Source organism: Lithobates pipiens, unplaced genomic scaffold, assembly GCF_037356315.1.
Source record: "Lithobates pipiens isolate NorthernLeopardFrog02 unplaced genomic scaffold, aLitPip1_a1.2 Scaffold_19, whole genome shotgun sequence".
Classification (NCBI taxonomy): Eukaryota; Metazoa; Chordata; class Amphibia; order Anura; family Ranidae; genus Lithobates; species Lithobates pipiens.
In genome coordinates, this window is record NW_027507764.1 from 208,090,842 (window position 1) to 208,110,941 (window position 20,100).

Here is a 20,100-nt window from a genome sequence, read left to right on the forward strand (position 1 = left end):
TCCTCATCCCTCCTCTCTGAAGAAGGGGCAAGGCTCTAAAACTTGTCAGTTCAGTGTATGTACTGTCAATACCCAGGTTATAACTTTGGTTTCCTCTTTGTACAAGCTGTTGGGACGATCTGTAGCGTCCACCCTAGAATCCATCACTGATTTCATCTTTGTTGGCTACCTAGTGAGCATGTTTTAAGTAACTGTTGACATGACCTGGCCTTCCTTTGGATGGGCTTTCCTGGTAATAAGTCCTGATCAAATCACTTTATTGTAAGTGCATTTTATAATTTTTTTTTTTAATTGAAGAGTTTTAGGTGCACTATCAAATGTGCTTGTTGTTCTATTTTATTTTGCATATGAATTCTACATTTTAAAAGGTACAAAGAGCTTGCAAAGATAATCAGTACTATTGAAAACTTGAGCCATGCCTTCCAACTTTTTAAAGGGGAAGGCAGGACACCTTCCAGAACAGAGAAAACTCCATGAAAAATGAATACACAAAGAACGAATGGCTAAACTCACAAGTGCTTTTTTTTTATTTACCACTACTACTTTATATTGGTTTTTCAAAATAAAAAAATGAAATAATTTAGAGGTTAGATTACATAATTAACACAACAGGCCTATGCAGAGATATTAGAATTCAGAGGATATTCAGAGATATTCATCTAGCTAAGATTATTTTTTCTTCATTCTGGTTCATTCATACAACGGGAATCTTCTTGGCAATTAAAAGACACAAAATGATGAAATTATTGCAAGTGTGTTACTCTGCACTAATAAAGACATGTAATTATTTTTTATTTCTTGCACATTTCCAATGATGTTATAGATAACAATTTAAAATCACAGCAGCTCAACGCCTAAGGTGAGCCCTATTCTGCATCCATAAACGGCAAGAGAAAGATCGGAAGAAAAATTCCATAAGGAGGCACGATCATTTAATTTTCGTATAGTATGTACACAACTTTTGACATCCAGTTCAGACTTTACAAACGAAAATTTACTAAGAGATAAACTCCAAAATGTTTCTCGTACTTGCACAGATCGAACGTTTTCCGTTTAATGTGTACTGTTTTCATACAGTTTTCACAAGAGAAAAATCAGATAGAAAGACTGCGCATGATCATAAACAATAAACAACAACAAAAAACACACCACTATGGATTGCCAAGTGTGAATCAGCCCTTACATCTGTGACATTCTGTTTAGTATACAGCAAGTCAAACTGGAGTGGTGCAAAGTGGGAGAGCAATGAAAGCAGATCTAAACCCTAACTGGATGTCATTTAATTTGCTTAAAGCACTGTGTATCACAAACAACTGAATTATAGCATATTTATTGGCGTATAACACTCACCCCAATTTAAGAGGGAAGTTTCAGGAAAAACTTTTTTTTAACAATAAACCACTTTGAAGTAAAATAATGGTCAGTAAGCATTAATGCAGCCTGATTAGTGCCCATGTGCAGCTTCAGTGCAGCCTAATCTGTGCCCATCTGCAGCCTGTTTAGTGCCCATCTGCAGCTTCAGTGCAGCTTAATCTGTGCCCATCTGCAGCCTGATTAGTGCTCATCTGCAGCTTCAGTGCAGCCTAATCTGTGCCCATCTGCAGCCTGATTAGTGCTCATCTGCAAATTCAGTGCAGCCTAATCTGTGCCAATCTGCAGCCTGATCAGTGCCCATCTGCAGTCTATTCAGTGCCCATCCGCAATCAAATAATTGCCCATCCGCAGTATATTAAGTGCACATCTGCAGTCTAATCAGTGCCAATTTGCAGTCTAATCAGTGCCCGCCTGCAGCTTGATCAGTGTCCATCTGCAGCCTTGCCGAGGGGAAGGAGGGGACGAGCGCTGCTGAAATAGAGCCGGATCTTCTGTGTACTCGGCTCGGTGTCACGCCCAGTCCCGCCCAGTCCCGCCCCTTGGCCCGGATCCTATGATGGACATAACGCCTGTCCAATGCCGGGATGTCAATTTCCTATTTCCTCAGACCAGCCGTCTGGCACCAACAACCATGTCATGTTCAAAGTCTCTTAAATCCCATTTATTCCACATTCTGATGCTCGGTTTGAACTTCAGCAAGTCGTCTAGGTGCCTAAATGCATTGAATTGCTGCCATGTGATTAGCTGATTAGCAATTTGTGTTACCAAGCAATTGAACAAGTGTACCTAATAAAGTGAGTGTATTTTTGGTTGGCTCATAAGTTGCTACTTCTAGCTTTGGGTTGCTTTTGCATTCATGTTGGCTGGGACAGAAGGAAAAACAAATGTACACAAGCCCTTATTACAGTGTACTGCTAGGAGATGTGCAGTGCTCCTTTTATCATGTTAAGGACTTTTGACATGATTGGATGATTGAAATGAAAACAGAGAAAACTAAGTGCTCGTCACCTAACTTCACACTTTAGTAAACCAAGCCCAATGCTTTAATGTGTCAGTTGCTTGATCAAAGTAGAAGCAATCAAGGATGGCGAATTTTGTATAAAATGGTTCACTGAGCAAGGACGATATGTTGTTTATTTTATTTTTTATATGCTTTGTAAAAATATAAACAAAATATGACCCTGCGCTACACGATTGACAATATGAGAATAACTAAGTATACAAATAGTGTGCTAACACCTCACAACCTAGAAATATAAAACAACAAAAATAGTAAACCCTCATATACATATGTGCAAATGTCCAAATCCACACACATTAGTGTCTAAATCCACACACAAAAAATCCTCAGAAAAAAAACAAAAAAATAAATAAACACGCATTTACCATACATGTGTTTGCAAACCAAAAACACCATGGGGGTTATTTACTAAAGGAAAATCCACTTTGCACTTCAAGTGCACTTGGAAGTAAAGTCGATGTAGATCCGAGGGGGACATGCAAGAAAAATAAAAAACAGCATTTTAGCTTGCACATGATTAGATGATAAAATCAGCAGAGCTTCCACTCATTTACAATCTACCCCTTAGATTTAGAGCGACTGCACTTCCAAGTTTTTTTTTTTTGGTGTAAAAATATCTAGATTTGGCTATTACACATACAATATGTAAATCAGTGCTTCACTATTTTTGGTGTTTTATGATTTGTTAAAAGTTTGGTGTATATTTTGTCTGAGAATTGTTTCTTGCAAAAGAAATTTTTTGTGGCTTTTTTTTTTTTTAAAGTTTATTGTGCAATTGTGATCTGTCATTTTGTGCAGGTCAGTTAGTTGTGATTTTTTTTTTCAGTCCAGTGAAATCAACAAACCTGGAATTAGAAAAAGAGGTGAATAAAAAAAAAAAAGTGTCAGTCCCTGGGTGCGGCCAAACGTAGGCTTTTGAAATATAACGGAGTATATGGCATCTCTTCATAATATTGGAGTCCTACCTTGTAATTTTATGCTTAGAAATGTTTCTGAATAAGAGTAAAAGTATTTAAACCAAACAGGGTAAATGTTCCCAGGAGACAGATTATACTCAATCTATTTTGATTCTATGGGGCAAATATACCTAGTTACCAGTACAGAACAATAGTTTGAGCATACACAGTTTATAGTGTGATTCAACAGCAATAAATGTTGCAACAAAGGTGGAGTTTTTTTTTTACCTTAAAATGTGCAATGTAGGGTTGTAAATACGTGTGCTTGCCATTGCCATTGGTCTGAGGGCTTTCCTGCAAGCTGACATTCTTCAGTTCGATGCCAGCTGTTGTGTCCCACAGATATCCAGAGTATGTGTTTTTCTGCAACATCAAAACATACATTATTTGGCATAAAGAGAAAACCTAAGACTTTACAGGAATACAAAAAAAAAAAAAAGTTGATAGTTAGCCCATGATAGACTTAAACCTTGGACTGAGAGAAATATGAATTGAAATTGATTATTTGTAAATCTGAAGAAAGAAACTACCTATATTATAATAGTCTACATCAGGGCAAAGTTAAGAAGCCCTGTCCCCAACACCCACCTATTGGCCAACCTCTAGATCTATTACTATAAAACATACATTTTCTCCTAAACTTGATCCTTACATGGTCCAAAATATTGTCTCTCCAGAGATCAATTTACCTCACTCAGGTAAAAGTGTGGTAAAAATAACACTCATTTTATTCAATTGGTTCTTAGCCTGGGGTCCATGGACCACTTAGGGTCCATGGATGGGTTTCAAGGGGTCCATGAGGGTGAGATAAAAAAATAACATTTATATTCACTATACAGCCCTTCCCCTTGCCTCAATCAATGGCTTCCCATTAAAAGAAATGAAAGAAAATGCACCTTACCACTGCTTATTGTACTGACTACTAAGCTTCTCTTGATTCATTGATGGCCTATGTTTAGCATTTAAATTTGTATCATCGACAATACTTTACTATTCTTCCCTTCTGGGGTCACACTATTGCGAATTGGATGTGGGTTTCTCCGCCTCCAATTTGCATATCAGGAGACTGTGACTCGATGGAGCTGGTTCACACATCTCTGGACTGGTCCTGGTGCTATTTACACAGGGACCCTGCATGTCTTCTGGTCTGTTTCAGGTCCAAATTCAGCCTAAAATTCTGACCGAAATCGGACCTGAAACGGTGAACAGGGACGCACCGGATCCCCTGCTGTGAGCCGCTCCATACCGCAGTGTGAACTAGAGCTGCACAATTAATCATTAAAAAATCGTGATCTCGATTCAACCCCCCCCCTGACAATCTCTATTGCAGCGTTTGCTGATTCTTTCATATAACAAGTAGAGAGACTTATCTGCTCACTCAGCTGTCAAAAGAAAACATCCCTAGGCAGTCTGCCAAGTTTTCAACATGAAATATTGTAACTAACTCTTCCTTGTATCAAAGGGATAAACTACTGTCTGACAAAAAAATCCAGGCAGTCTGCCAAGTTTTTAAACAACGTGTAAATGCAGGACGTTTAAACAATTAAAGTCTAAATCTTTTTCTGACACTTGTTTAAGTTAAAATCAAGAAAATTACTTGGAACCCCAAACATTATATATATTTTAGCAGAGACCCTAGGGAATAAAATGTCAATTGCTGCAATATTTTATGTCACACTGTATTTGCGCAGCGGTCTTTCAAACGCAGTTTTTTGGGAAAAAATATACTTCAACGAATAAAAAAAACGAAATAGTAAAGTTAGCCCAATGTTTTTTTTTTTGTTTTGTTTTAAATGTGAAAGATGATGTTATGCCGCGAGAATCGTGAGAGAATCGTAATCTATCTTCTAAGCAAAAAAAAAAAAAAAAATCGCAATTCTCATTTTAGCCAGAATTGTGCAGCTCTAGTGTGAACCCCCCCCAGCCTAACTCTACATTCATTCTACAGTGCATTTGGCAATTTTTGCTTTTTTCCATTCATCAAAGTTACTCTCAGATATTTAGAATGGGCCTATTAGGATTTTTTGTCGTTTCCCCGGTCATGATTATTGTTGTGCTTAACTGCATGGATGTAATGACTTGTTCTTCCCTTGAACCCCTTTGCCACTACTACGAAAAATATGATTGATGTGCAGTGATCATTGCTTGAACAGTTTAGTCAAATCCACTAATATACACAGTATGTTCTTTACCTGTTTTATTTGATCCTCACTATACTCAGTTGTTTCATTATCTCGCATATCTGAGAGACTTTTCTTCTCTTAATACTGTTAATCTTACTATTTGAAAATTTCTATAAAAAACTATAGAAATTTGTTTCATCATTCTCCGCACAATTGCCATTTTGTGCCACTCCATAATAGGGGTCGTTTTTTTTTGTTAAGATTGTCTACTTTATTCCATTTGATTTAAATCACAATTTAAATCATCATTTAAATCACTAGTAAAAAGGCTTGATTTAAATCATAATTTTTAAAGAGCAACTGTCATCTCTGTCCCGCTCCTCCTCTGACCCGCTGTTGACTCATCGACAGTCCCATTCACTTTAATGGGACGGCTGGTGATGTAGCAGTGACACAACAAGGTGAGGGATGTGTCGGCAGCAGGTGAGTGGATGCCTGCTAACAGGCGTTGCCATGATGGAAAAAAATAAAATAAATTTGAATAAAAAAAAACAAAAAAATCATTGATTTATATCCACCCTACTTTATTCAAATGTTGTGTTATGTCATAATTCCAATAAAATGAAGTACATGTGAATATTTCTGGGGAGGAGGTCAGAGCAACTGTTGTGTACTTGACTTCTGATAGCAGTGTGTGGAGCAAAGAAATAGAAAAAACTGCTTGCCTGCTTTCATTAAAGGGGTTTGTGACTCAAAAAGGGTTAAAAACTAGCAATAATCCCATAGTATACATGCAAAAATATTGCATGTCCAAATATGCTCATCAGAACAAAGTATAAAAGAGGGCTCTCTAAAGCCATGAAAGAACTAGCTTTGCAAAAACCGTTTATGCCTCAGGGTCACTTTTTACGTGCACAGCACTAAATCTACTTACCTTTATCTAACACTACTGATTACAGCATGACAACTCCATAAAACGAGTAAGAAGAAATAATAGAATGCCAATTACTCTATAAATTCAGACCCATAAAAGTCTACCAGGACATGGCCCCAAGTCAACCCACAAGGTTGTCACTGTGCTATAAGGACAGTGGCATTGCTTTTCTACAATTCCCCCCTCTTAGCTACTGTTCCCAGCAGTTATCTCAAGTTAAAAATGACTTTGCGTTAAGTATCTTAGGACATGTATATGCGAATAATCACAAAGCACCTTGTAAACTATTAAAAGAAATGATGCCAGAGCCAAATGCTGAAACAATACACTTGCTTGATCAATATAATTCCATTAAACTGGTATTAATGACAGGCAAACTTCCTGCCATATCAGCAAACTCATCAACAATGCACAAATTGCATCTTGTCCCATAAATGATGGCTGCTGAAAATAGCATTAGTAGGATTTGTCATCCTATGCAGGTTTTATTCTGTTCATTAGCAAGTAAAAGCTTTTTATGTTATCATTGTATTGGCTCTAATTCCTATGCTGCAGTGCTGATGAAGGTAGAAACTGGCCAAAGTTAAAGAGAACCTGCCAGGAAACTGCTGTTACAGACTTGTTTTTTGAAGGTGCAAGGCCATCCCAATGCTTTACTGTAGAGTGAGTCAATGACCCTGAACAAGCACGCAGCCGCGGATTTTATGGAACACCTGACATGCATGCCTTTTTCCAGGGTATTGACTTGCTAAGTAGGGATGCAAGAACAGGGATGAAAGGTACCTTTAGAACAAATGGACCATACCAATTCCCATAGTTCTATTCCAACAGATTCCTTTTAGTATGCTGTAATAGCAGAAAGTACAGAAATCATTTTGGATTAAAGTTCACAGAACCTGAATACTGAGCTTATAGAAGAAGTTATTAACAAAAACCATTTAGTGGTTACAGCAGTGTGGGAATGATGTTGAAGCAGTGTTCTAGGAAGGGCCCAGCTGGTTTCTATGCCACAGGAATGGCGTTGTGCATGCCTACACGTTTCCTGGCAGCCAACTGCTCCTGAGTTTTATAAGGAATAGTTTAGAAAATTCTGCATTTGCTCAGCAAATGTTGGCACCCAAGCACCTGGTTTAACAGTGGGGAGGACGGTGATCAAAGCTAGCCAGCCATCAGCATAGGGGGGAAACCAATCTCATACCCTAGCAGCTGGTGGACTGCTGTGATTGGTGATAAATTCAGGCAGTGAATACTTTGGTGCTTAATAGTTTAGAGACCCAGTGGAAAGACACACTGAGAGCCAAGGTAAGACACATGTAGTTATTGCACAAGTATGCAATCCTTTTAGCAATGTTACCTTGATGGTGGCATTGACTTAATACTAGTATAGATACACTGAAAGGTCTGGGATGCCAAACATACAACACAGTACTATTATGGATCCCACAGAAGAAGAGTCTAGGGAGTGCATGAGATCCCATAACTTCATGGTCTGTTTAGACCAGCCATTCTCAACCAGGGTTCCTCCAGAGGTTTCTAGGAGTTCCTTGTGCTTTGGCTGATGAACTACCTTTTTGAAGGTGCTTACAGAGTTTAAGGTTCAACATCACTTAGGAAAGCCAGCAGCATGACACAAAATATTTTTTAGCTGTCTTTAAGGGTGGCATTCTGAGCACCACTTTAAGGGGAACATTCTTCCTACGGACCACCAGAATAAGGAGCATTGTTCCTATCGACCCCTAATGAATTGGTTTTAGTAAGGGTTCCTCGAGACCTGAAAACTATTTCTGGGGTTCCTCTAGGGTTAAAAGGTTGAGAAAGCCTGGTTTAGACCATGGTCAACCAGAGCTATGCTGTTGCTGTGCAAAATTTATAAAGGTGTCCATGCAGCGTTAGCAGTGTGAGGAGCAAAAGAATAGAAAAAAAACGTCTGCCAGAATCACCTGTATTCACCCGCATGCATGTACATTATATAACCTAGGTATAGAGTGTCGGCATAACTTACTTCAGAAGAATGGATTTTGATGTTAAGGGACAAAGGCCTAGGAGTATTAAAGCCAAATTCCAGGCAGACATGCCAGTGAATGTTATCTATTCATTAAATCCTTAAAACTTATTTTTAAATGCATCTACTGCAAGTAGCTGATTTTGACTTTACATCAGTCTCTTGTAATCTTAAATAAATTCAATTTCAAACCAGGAGAGGGAGTTGCCACATTAGGGACCAATCATGCACGCTACATGCACATGTGCCAACAAAGAATATGCCAACAAAGGGTGACCTAGCTGTACTGTTCACCGTGGCTCATTCACCGCATGGAGCTTGCTGCCAGTAAAAGTATAACTAAAGACCACATTTTTTTCTTTCATTTTAGATACAGTTGAGAGGGATTAGCACATCCGTCGGGTCTTTATTGCTGTCTGTGACCCGATAGGGAGATTCATCCTCTTTATTTCTCCTGTTCACCATTATCACTGAAAGTAAAAGAAAATCCCAAATTTGGGAATTGTTACCAGAACAGGAATCCCCAGTACAGAGAAAATCTTCCAATGAGGACACTAATTCTGACCCTGGTGAAAAACAGGGATTCCTTCACTTTGAATGAATTTCCTCACACTTTTTGTTCTGGCTGTGGGACAGGAAATAAAGGGAAATCTACTGAATTGGACACAGATGGTCAAAAGAAAAGGTACAACCTTCCCTTACTTCCCTATCAAACCTTAAAAAAAAACAGTTTTGCCTTTAGTGCTACTTTAACTTCAGCACACATGCACAGGAGTTACATCTTCAGTTGTAGCCCAGTGGCTGAGCCTTGAGATGCTGGACCTTGCGGAGACCGATAGAAGATGTCAGTGGTCATAATGGAGTAACGAGGAGCAGCAAAGGTGTCACTTTGCTTGTGGAGGGTTCATCAGAAAGAGAGTGTGTTTTAATCAGTGGCTCAAATTTCTTTTGGTGGGGGGGGGGGGGGGCGCAGACAAACTGAAAAAAAAACCCCCCATCAATTGCAGCCTCACTGTACCATCAATTGCAGCCAATGTCCCATTAAACGCAGCCACTGTGTCCATCAATTATCACCACTGTACCATCAAATGCAGCCACTTTGCCCACAAATGTGCTGCCATTGTACCATCAAACACAGACACTGAGCCCATCAATTGTCACCACTGTACCATCAAACACAGCCACTGTGCTCATCAATTGCCGCCACTTTACCAACCGCAGCCACTGTGCCCATCAATTGCTACCACTGCGCCATCAAACGCAGCCACTGCACCATCAAACGCAGCCACTGTGCCCATCAAACACAGTCACTGTGCCCATCAAATGCAGCCATTGTGCCATATCAAATGCTGCCACTGTGCCCCATCAAATGCTCCCACTGTGCCCCATTAAATGCTCCGAATGTGCCCCATCAAATGCTCCCACTGTGCCCCATCTAATGCTCCCACTGTGCCCCATCTAATGCTCCCACTGTGCCATATCAAATGCTGCCAGTGTGCCATATCAAATGTTGCCAGTGTGCCCCCCACCCGCCACCTGCAGTTACCCTGTTAGTGAGAGAGCTCCTCGATGCCTTCCCCTGTCCTCTACTATGATTGGAAGCCTGATTGACATCCAATCACAGCGCCTATTGTTTCAGCCAATCATGGGTGATGGGTAACAGATCCGAGCACCTAATTGGCGGAGGGGCGGTTTAAGGTTAGGAAAGGGAATATTCAGTCGCTTTTCTAGCACAGCTGAGTGACCTGCAAATGCCCAGCATGGCAGTAGAGGGGGGCTAATATGTAAGTATGCGGTAAGAGTCCACCCACCCCATAAGTGGTAAAGCTCAGCTTTAAACCACAAATAGCATGGGGTACTAAATGTTTAGAGATAGCTACATCTCTATTCTGTATAAGGCTGGCTAACAAAGACAAGTTTACAGCGGGTTGCCAAGTGGAAATTTGGTGTTTGTCTTTAAAGTTGAACCAAAGTTAAAACATGTAATTTAAAATCATGATGGGTGGGTATATCTTTCATGTGGAAAACACATTGCCTCCAAGTAGAAACAACAATAACTGCCCCGCTATGAAAACTTAAAAAAAAAAACGTAAGCTGAAGTTTTTTACAACTTTGAAAAGAACAGCAGGAAAACTGTGGTTTGCCAAAAAATTATGAGAATAGCATTGGCGAGATGACTGTCAAAACAGATTAAGCCAAACTCCCATGTAGAAACAAAGATTTCCTCTGATAAAACTTGTCACTTTGACCAGCAATATAAATACAGTGCAAATTCACATACCTTGTTAGGGCTTGATAATGGCCTTTCAGAAACAATGCACTTCCACGATCCTCTGACTCCTTTCCACTTGCGTATGTTAGGCAAAGATGGCTGGTTTAATTCTGTGCAGAACTGAAAAGAAAACAAAGTGGTTATACTTTCATTCAAGTTCGCTACTTTATCAGAATAAAAGAAAAATATATTAAAATATATTAAAGCTTGACTCCAGCCAAAATATTTTTTTTTGGTATTAGATTTTCTCAAGAAGACTCAGGAAGAGTAAAGCCCCGTACACACGAGCGGACTTTTCAACATCCAAAGTCCGACGGACTGATTCCGTCAGACTATTCGATCGTGTGTGGGCTGCAACGGACTTTTGACTCGCCAAAGTCTGAAGGACTTTAGAATATGGAACATGCTTCAAATTTTTCCGAAGGAACTCCGCCGGACCCGGTCCCTTCGAAAAATTTGCTCGTGTGTATGCTATTCCGACGGACTAAAACCGACGCTAGGGCAGCTATTGGCTACTGGCTATGAACTTCCTTATTCGAATCCAGTCGTACGTCATCAGATTCGAATCCGTCGGAGTTTAGTGTGATTGTGTGTGGCCAAGTCCGCTCAGCCGAAAAGTCCGTCAGAACTCTGTCGGAACTCCGGCAGAACTCCGACAGAACTCCTTCGGAAGTCTGTCGGACATAAGTCCTCTCGTGTGTACGGGGCTTAACTCTCTCAGTTTTAAATTTCTGTACCCTACGGGAAAGATGTCACACCACTGTCTGTCTACAGTATATGGGCTTTAAACATTAGTACAGAGTGTACATACCATTTACATCCAAAGCCAACCCTTTTTAGTTTTGGACATTTTTGGATATTTTTCTATCTGTTTCAGAGGTAGGCTTTTACTTCCTATCCCAGAGAAACAATAGGAAATTAGATAAAATCCCCCTTTAGACAGTTGTTATCAGAATATCCATCCCTATTGGAAGATTTTCTTCTCACTTCCTTTTCTGGGGCCAACTGTAAAATTGGACAATAGTCATAGTCACCAGGAGATGATTGATCGCGCTACAGGAAACAAAGACAGCAATAAAAACTCAAACATTCTAAACAGTCTAGGCTTTAGATACCCTTTAATGGAATGATGACCAACTTTATTTTTCATATGGATCTCCCAGTATCAGTAAAATTGTAATGAAAGAGTCATGGAGCAAACTGATGTTGACTTCTGGTTCTAAAATTGCTAGTTGTCTTGCTGCCATGCTTCCATACTTTGAGCCCCCAATTCAGGAGCAACATAAATATAAGGACTTAAGACTTTAAGTGGCACAAGTGGCACAAACACTGGCTGGTGGAAAGAGTATATTCTCTCTTCTTTTAACTGGTAGAGTCTTAGCTATAAGTAACACTGTGCTGGCTGGGTCACTAAGAATCTTTGTGGCTTTAAATAAAAAATAAAAAAAAGGAAAAGCGCTGTAAAAAGATTATTAACCACTTAAGGACCAGGCCTCTTTTTCAGATTTGGTGTTTTCATGTTTAAAACTGTTTTTTTGCTAGAAAATTACTTAGAACTCCCAAACATTTTATATTGTTTTTTTTCTAACACCCTAGAGAATAAAATGGCGGTCATTGAAATACTTTTTTTACACCGTATTTGCGCAGCGGTCTTACAAGCGCACTTTTTTTTGAAAAAAATTCACTTTTTTGAATAAAAAAATAAGACAACAGTAAAATTAGCCCAATTTTTTTTTATATTGTGAAAGATAATGGTATGCCAAGTAAATTGATACCCAACATGTCACGCTTCAAAATTGCGCCCGCTCGTGGAATGGCGTCAAACTTTTAGCCTCAAAAATCTCCATAAGCGACATTTAAAAAATTCTACAGGTTGCATTTTTTGCGTTACAGAGGAGGTCTAGGGCTAGAATTATTGCTCTCGCTCTACCGATCGCGGCGATACCTCACATGTGTGGTTTGACCACCGTTTTCATATGCGGGCGCTACTCACGTATGCGCCCGCTTCTGTGCGCAAGCTCGTCGTGACGGGGTGTTTTTTAAAAAAAAAATTTTTTTTCTTATTTATTTTAATTGATTTTATTTATTTTTACACTGTTTTTAAAAAAAAAATGGATCACTTTTATTCCTATTACAAGGAATGTAAACATCCCTTGTAATAGAAAAAAGCATGACAGGTCCACTTAAATATGAGATCTGGGGTCAAAAAGTCCTCAGATCTCATATTTGGGCTAAAATGCAAAAAAAAAAAAAAGAAAAAAAAGAAAATCTGACATTTAAAAAAATATATACCTTTAAGAGGTATGGGCGGAAGTGACGTTTTGACGTCGCTTCCGCCCTCCTATGGTATAGAGACGAGTGAGGGCCATCTTAGCCTCACTTGTCTCTATGCCCAGCTAGGAAGAGGACCCGATCGCCTCCGCCGCTACCGACGGCTCCGGTAAGCGGCGGAAGGTGCGGGAGGGCGGGTGGCACCTCTCCCGCCGCCGATAGCGGTGATCTCGCGGCGAATCCACCGCGGAGACCACCGTTATCGTACAGCCGACCGCCGCCTGAAGAGATGGATATCTCGGTTGTGGCAGCAGCTGCTGCCGTTACCGAGATATCCCTCTTCAAAAAAAGGACGTACATCCCTGTGAGGCGGTCCACAAGTGGTTAATACTTATGCGTCCTGTTGCTTGTTCTTCACACCTACCACTCCTGGAAGAGGAGAATGCCTATAACCCCCAATGTGTGCCGCTAACCCCTCTGTACTATAGATATAGAAACGACACAGGGTCAGCTGATGGAACCACGGTCACCATGTTTTGCCCCGTGTAAGCTCCAAGTCACAGCTGAGGACGCTCTCCCTGCCCACATGGGGTTTATTTACAAAAGCTGGAAAGTGCAAAATCAGGCTCACTTCTGCATAGAAACCAATCAGCTTCCAGGTTTTATTGCCAAAACTTAATTGAACAAGCTAAGGTGAGAAGCTAATTGGTTTCTATGCAGAAGTAAGCCTGATTTTGCACTTTCCAGCTTTAGTAAATACAGTAAACCCATGTGACAGCACTAAATGTCTAAGCGGCCCAATCACCAAGAACCAACACTGTCGCATATGGCAAAAAGTGGAGTGATTTACTGCTTCATACTTGGCAGTACCTTTTATATCACTTCACTTCCCCATATAAGATGGCAAGGGAATTAAGGCAAGTATACGCAGCACAAGGAGACTACAAAAAGTGAATCCTGCACATGCAGAACTTTAACTTTAAGTCCATCAACAGGGCAATACAAAATATCTTCCAGCTTAATGGTAAAGATGTAAATTGGAAAGGTTTCCCCTGTGGGGTTTTGTATTGCAGCCAAAAATTAGAATTGCATTTAAATTCAATTCTAATTTTTGGGTGCAATACAAACCCCACAGTGAAACCTTTCCAATTTACATTCCATTGGGGAGTGCTACCCTTATCTCACCATTAGTATCACTTTCCATTTTTGATGGTAAAGATATTAAACATTGAAACATTCCTTAAAAATGTATATATGCCGCATATATATATATATATATATATATATATATATATATATATGATTTCTTATATATATGTATTAATATATAAGTAATGACATATGTAAGCACAGTTTTAGCAACATTTCTTGTTCATAATTTTAATGTAAAATATTAAGTACCCTCCACTGCAGATAGACAACAGATATTAAAAATGAATGGAGTCCAAAACAACTTTCATGCTCTTCCTAGCTATTGATGCTGTATAAGTGTAACAGCAAGGCATTAGAGGACACTTACAAATTGCAATTTAGAATGTAATTTAAAACCCAAGCAAGCTCAGGTTATTTGCTCTGCTGAGTGACTTGTTTGTGTGTCTCTATGGAAAAACATGGTGTCATCAAATTGTCCATCATCTGTACAACCTAAAATGTATTAGTACACAGTTAACCAATTCAATTCTAGTTTTAATTCTAATGTTCAATCATTGCCTTCACTATAAAAGATACAATTGGTAACTAAGCTGGCTATCTCCTTCCCTATTCAAAGAGGCTATTTCCCCAAGTTCAGCCATCATGACCTCCTAGTTTTGTTTTTTCCATGGAGTCAATTTGAGTACGATTGTAAATTTGTGGCAAGTCATCCTCGTTATATGGGAGGAAGGAGGTAAATTACAACACCTTAAGTCCAATCAGTTCAAATGAGAGGGTTAGTTATTTTAATGGCGCCATTCACAACCTTCAAAATCGGAACTTGAATTCTATTTTTAACAAAATAAATTAAATGAATGGGCCAATGTAATGCACATTTTAACACACATTACATGTGCCCTGCTTAATTTTCTTCCAACACAGCACACCGCATGTGTACTAACATCTATGCACTGTGATTCCTTGAAGGGCAAGGTGTGTTGTTTATTGCACACCTACATTAGGGATCTATTTGAAATAAAGACCATGCCCCCTGTGCAACTCTAGGTGCTAATGCTCATGATAGTATGTGAACACATTTAAAAAAAAAAGTATGCAGGCATAGGTGTGAAGAAGTCTCTTAAGACTTCTCTTAAGATTCAAGAAAGTAGCCACCACGAGGTTCCTAAAATGGACCTTTATTAGCCAGAAAAGCCTGTTTAGTGCACCCCTCTGATTCTGGTTTCACTTTTTTCTTGTCTAATGCCGCGTACACACGTAGCGGACTATCCGGCGGACTTAGTCTGGCGGACTTCCCGCCGGACTTTCCGAACGAGCTACTTGCCCACACACAGCACTTTTTCAGCGGACTAATACGGCGTACTAAGTCCGCCGGACTATCTGCCGTACTTTTGAAATGAACAGACTCGCCCACACACGCGGAGGAAAGTTCGCTCATTTTGAGCGCGTCTCCAGGTAGCCGGGGCCAGCGAAGGAGGCGTCGCTGGCCCCGTCACCTAGTATGGACTTAAAGGGGAACCCCTACGCCGAAAAAAATCGGCGTGGGGTCCCCCCCCAGGTCCACATCAGGCCCTTATCCGAGCACGCTACCCAGCCGGCCAGGAAAGGAAGGGACGAGCAAGCGCCCCCCTCCTGAGCCGTACCAGGCCGCGTGCCCTCAACATGGGGGGGTGCCTTGGGGAAGGGGGGCCGCGCGGCCCCCCCACCCCAAAGCACCTTGTCCCCATGTTGATGAGGACAAGGACCTCTTCCCGACAACCCTGGCCGTTGGTTGTCGGGGTCTGCGGGCTAATCGGAATCCGGGAGCCCCCTTTAATAAGGGGGCCCCCGGATACCGGCCCCCACCCTATGTGAATGAGTATGGGGTACAATGTACCCCTACCCATTCACCTGTGAAAAAAAGTAAAAAAAAAACACAACACACAATGTTAGAGACCTTGCGCTCCTCCACCTTCCGTTTGAGGATGCCCCGTAGATGCTGAATAGGGTTTAAGTCTGGAGATATGCTTGGCCAGGCCCATCACCTTTACCCTCAGCTTCTTTAACAAGGCAGTGGTCGTCTTGGAGGTGTGTTTGGGGTCGTTATTATGCGGATTACTGCCCTGTGGCGGGGAGGAGATCATGCTCTGCTTCAGTATGTCACAGTACATGTTGGCATGCATGGTTCCCATTACACACTCCCCAGTGCTGGCAGCACTCATGCAGCCCCAGACCATGATACTCTGACCACCATGCTTGACTGTAGGCAAGACACACTTGTCTTTGTGCTCCTCACCTGGTCGCCGCCACACACGCTTGACACTATCTGAACCAAATAAGTTTATCTTGGTCTCATCAGACCACAGGACATGGTTCCAGTAATCCATGTTCTTAGTCTGTCTTCAGCAAGGCTTTCTTGTGCATCATCTTTAGAAGAGGCTTTTTTCTGGGTCGCAGCCATGCAGACCAATTTGATGCAGCGTGCGGCGTATGGTCTGAGCACTGACAGGCTGACCCCCCCCCCCCACCCCTTCAACCTCTGCAGCAATGCTGGCAGCACTCATACATCTATTTCCCAAAGACAACCTCTGGATATGGTGTTGAGCACGTGCACTCAACTTCTTTGTTCGACCATGGCAAGGCCTGTTCTGAGTGGAACCTGTCCTTCTAAACGGCTGTATGGTGTTGGCCACCGTACTGCAGCTCAATTTCAGGGTCTTGGCAATCTTCTTATAGCCTAGGCCATCTTTATGTACAGCAACAATTATTTTTTTCAGATCCTCAGAGAGATCTTTGCCATGAGGTGCCATGTTGAACTTCCAGTGACCAGTATAAGAGCGTGAGAGTGATAACACCAAATTTAACACACCTGCTCCCTTACTAACGAGTTACATGACACCAGGGAGGGGAAATGGCTAATTGGGCCTAATTCAGACATTTTCACTTAGGGGTGTACTCACTTTTGTTGCCAGCAGTTTAGACATTAATGGCTATGTGTTGAGTTATTTTGAGGGGTCAGCAAAAGTACACTATTATACAAGCTGTACAGTCACTACTTTACATTCTAGCAAAGTGTAATTTCTTCCGCGTTGTCACATGAAAAGATATAATAAAATTATTACAAAAATGTAAGGTGTGTACTCACTTTTGTGACATACTTTATAAGTGGATTTGGGTTAAATGTTGCACCAGTGGATTCCCAACGTTTCCATTAGGCCCCTTTCACACTGGTGTGACCTGAAAGTTATGCGATTTTGATGTGACTTGAAGCAATGCCTGTGTAATCTTGAGGTTTATGGACCTCAAGTCGCATCAAAGTCGGACCAAAGTAGAGCAGGGATTACTTTGAAATCGCTGTGACTTGAAGTTTCACAGGTATGAATGGTACTCATTGGAAACTATGGGGTATATGACTTGTCTTGCAACTTGGGACTACAAAGTCGCATGACAAGTCACACAAGTGTGAAAGAGCCTTAAAGAGACACAATAATCTTGCCCATTCAAAGCCATTCACTAAAATCCCCTGTATCAACTAGTGTCAGATTAAAGGGTAAGGGAAGATACGGTCACATGCTCCACAATATATGTAAGCACAGGGTACTTTTGTCAGCCAGAGGCAACCAAGAACCTGGCAGGAGAGCAATGGCAAGGTGAGTATGAATGCATCAATGGGGCCTCTTTACACTGACATGTATTGGGCAACATAACAGTGGGGTTGATTTACTAAAACTGGAGAGTGCAAAATTTAGTGCAGCTCTGCATAGAAACCAATCAGCTTATAGATTTTATTGTCAAGGCTTAATTGATCAAGCTGAAGTTAGCAGCTGATTTGCTTCCATGCACAGCTGCACCTGATTTTGCACTCTGCAGTTTTTAGTAAATCAACCCCAGTGTTTATTTAGACAAAAATGCCCGCTAAAGCAAAAAAGTTTACATGGATTGGGTTAGTACACCCAAAATAGATATTTTTATTATATGGTGGTGCCTGATGAGTCAGCCCCTGGCTTCTTAAATATCTCTGAAAATCCAATTGCAATGTTACCCTGTGAAACATTGATGATCCTGTGTGGAGCTTGAGAGGTGCACATAACCCCTGAAGTGGAAAAAGCACAATCAGGCCATCCTATATTGAGGAGGTCCAACCCAAAAGGTGAGAATGCTGTTTGGGTGTTGGAATACACAAGCTGGTACAGCCTACTATATGAAGTGGAAACATTGGTGGACATTGCAGGAGTGGAGACTGGAAGCATGGAAAAAAGAATCAAAGTGGACTGCAAGTGATAACAAGGACGATATTCGGATGAACTGAGAGCACTGTAACAATTTGGATGGAGTGAATATTTGCCTATATTTGAAGCACTGTTGCACTTTATTATTTTGCACTATAATGTATGTTGGTGTTTATTTATATTGGTAGCACAATAGCCCTTTATATTTTTTCACTATTGTATATATTGTTATTTAAGGTATGTTTATAAACCAATAACATTACCATTGCACTTGCTGCAGTGCTAAAAAAAAGGGGTGGGCAACTACATGGCAAGCAAGGTTTAATGTTGAAAAATGTAAAGTAATGCATTTGGGGGCTAAAAATATGAATGCAAGTTACTCGCTAGGAGGAGAACTTTTGGGAGAATCCAGGATGGAAAAAGATCTGGGTTTCCTAGGGGATCACAGGCTCAGCAATGGCATGCAATCCCAAATTGCAGCAAACAAACCAAGCCAAATATTAGCATGCAATAAAAAGGGGATTTGCTTCATGGATGAAACTAAAATCTTGCCACTTAACAAAACTCTGGTCCGGTCACATCATGAGTATGCCATCTAGTTCTGGTCACCAGTCCCCAGGAAGGATGTGCTAGAACTGGAAAGAGTCCAAAGAAGGGCAACAAAGCCTGGAGAAGACATGCTTGAGAAGATATGATAGCGATATACATGCCTTGAAAAAGTATTCATAAGCCTTGAAATTTTCCACATTTTTTCATGTTACAACCAAAAACATAAATGTATTTTATTGGGATTTTATGTGATCGACCAATACAAAGTGGCACATAATTATGAAGTGGAAGGAAAATGATAAATGTTTTTTAATTTTTTTTACAAATAAATATGTGAAAAGTGTGGGGTGCATTTGTATTCAGCCCACTTAGTCAATACTTTGTACCTTTCTCTGCAATTACAGCTGCAAATCCTTTTGGGTATGTCTCTACCAGCTTTGAACATCTAGAGAGTGAAATTGTTGCCCATTCTTCTTCAGATTGGATGGAGAGTGTCTGAACAGCAGTTTTCAAGTCTTGCATCAGATTCTCAATTGGATTTAGGTCTGGACTTTGGCTGGGCTATTCTAACACATGAATATGCTTTGATCTAAACCATTCCATTGTAGCTCTGGCTGTACGTTTAGGGCCATTGTCATACTAGAAAGTGAACCTCCGCCCCAGTCTCAAGTCTTTTGCAGACTCTAACGCGTATACACGACCGGACTTTCTGGCAGATAGGCCGGACAATCCGATCGTGTGTGGGCTAATCCGATCGTCCTTCACATAAAAAAAAAAATCAGACGGACCTAGAAATAGAACATGTTTCAAATCTGCCCAATGGACTCAATTCCCATCGGGAAAACCGTTCGTCTGTATGCTGGTCGGACCAAATACGACGCAAGGGAAACTATTGGTTACTGGCTTTTGAACTTCCTTTTTTAGTCCAGTCTTACGTCATCACGTTCAAAACGAACAGACTTTCGAACTGACTTGGTCCGGTCATGTGTGGCCAAGTCCGTTCGTTCAGAAGGTCAGTCGGAACTCCGCTGAAAGTCCGTTGGGAAGACCGTCGGATCTAGTCTGCTGGAAAGTCTGGTTGTGTGTACGCGGCATAATAGGTTTTCTTCTAAGCTTGCCCTGTATTTGGCTCCATCCATCATCCCATTAACTCTGACCAGCTTCCCCGTCCCTGCTGAAGAAAAGCATCCCCACAACATGGTGCGTTCAGGGTGATGTACAGTGTTAGTTTTCCGCTACAC

The 20,100-nt window shown here is 40.9% G+C and overlaps 1 protein-coding gene across 1 annotated transcript in view; it reads right to left on the reverse strand.

Annotated features, from left to right (window-relative positions):
* EEPD1 (endonuclease/exonuclease/phosphatase family domain containing 1) overlaps positions 1-20,100 on the reverse strand; it is a 190,143-nt gene that overhangs the window by 33,439 nt on the left and 136,604 nt on the right. Inside the window, exons 3-4 of the mRNA XM_077491666.1 lie at positions 10,692-10,802; positions 3,580-3,714 (exon numbers count right to left, since the gene is read on the reverse strand). Of these exons, the coding sequence (XP_077347792.1) occupies positions 3,580-3,714; positions 10,692-10,802 (246 nt within the window). The remainder of the gene's footprint in view (positions 1-3,579; positions 3,715-10,691; positions 10,803-20,100) is intronic.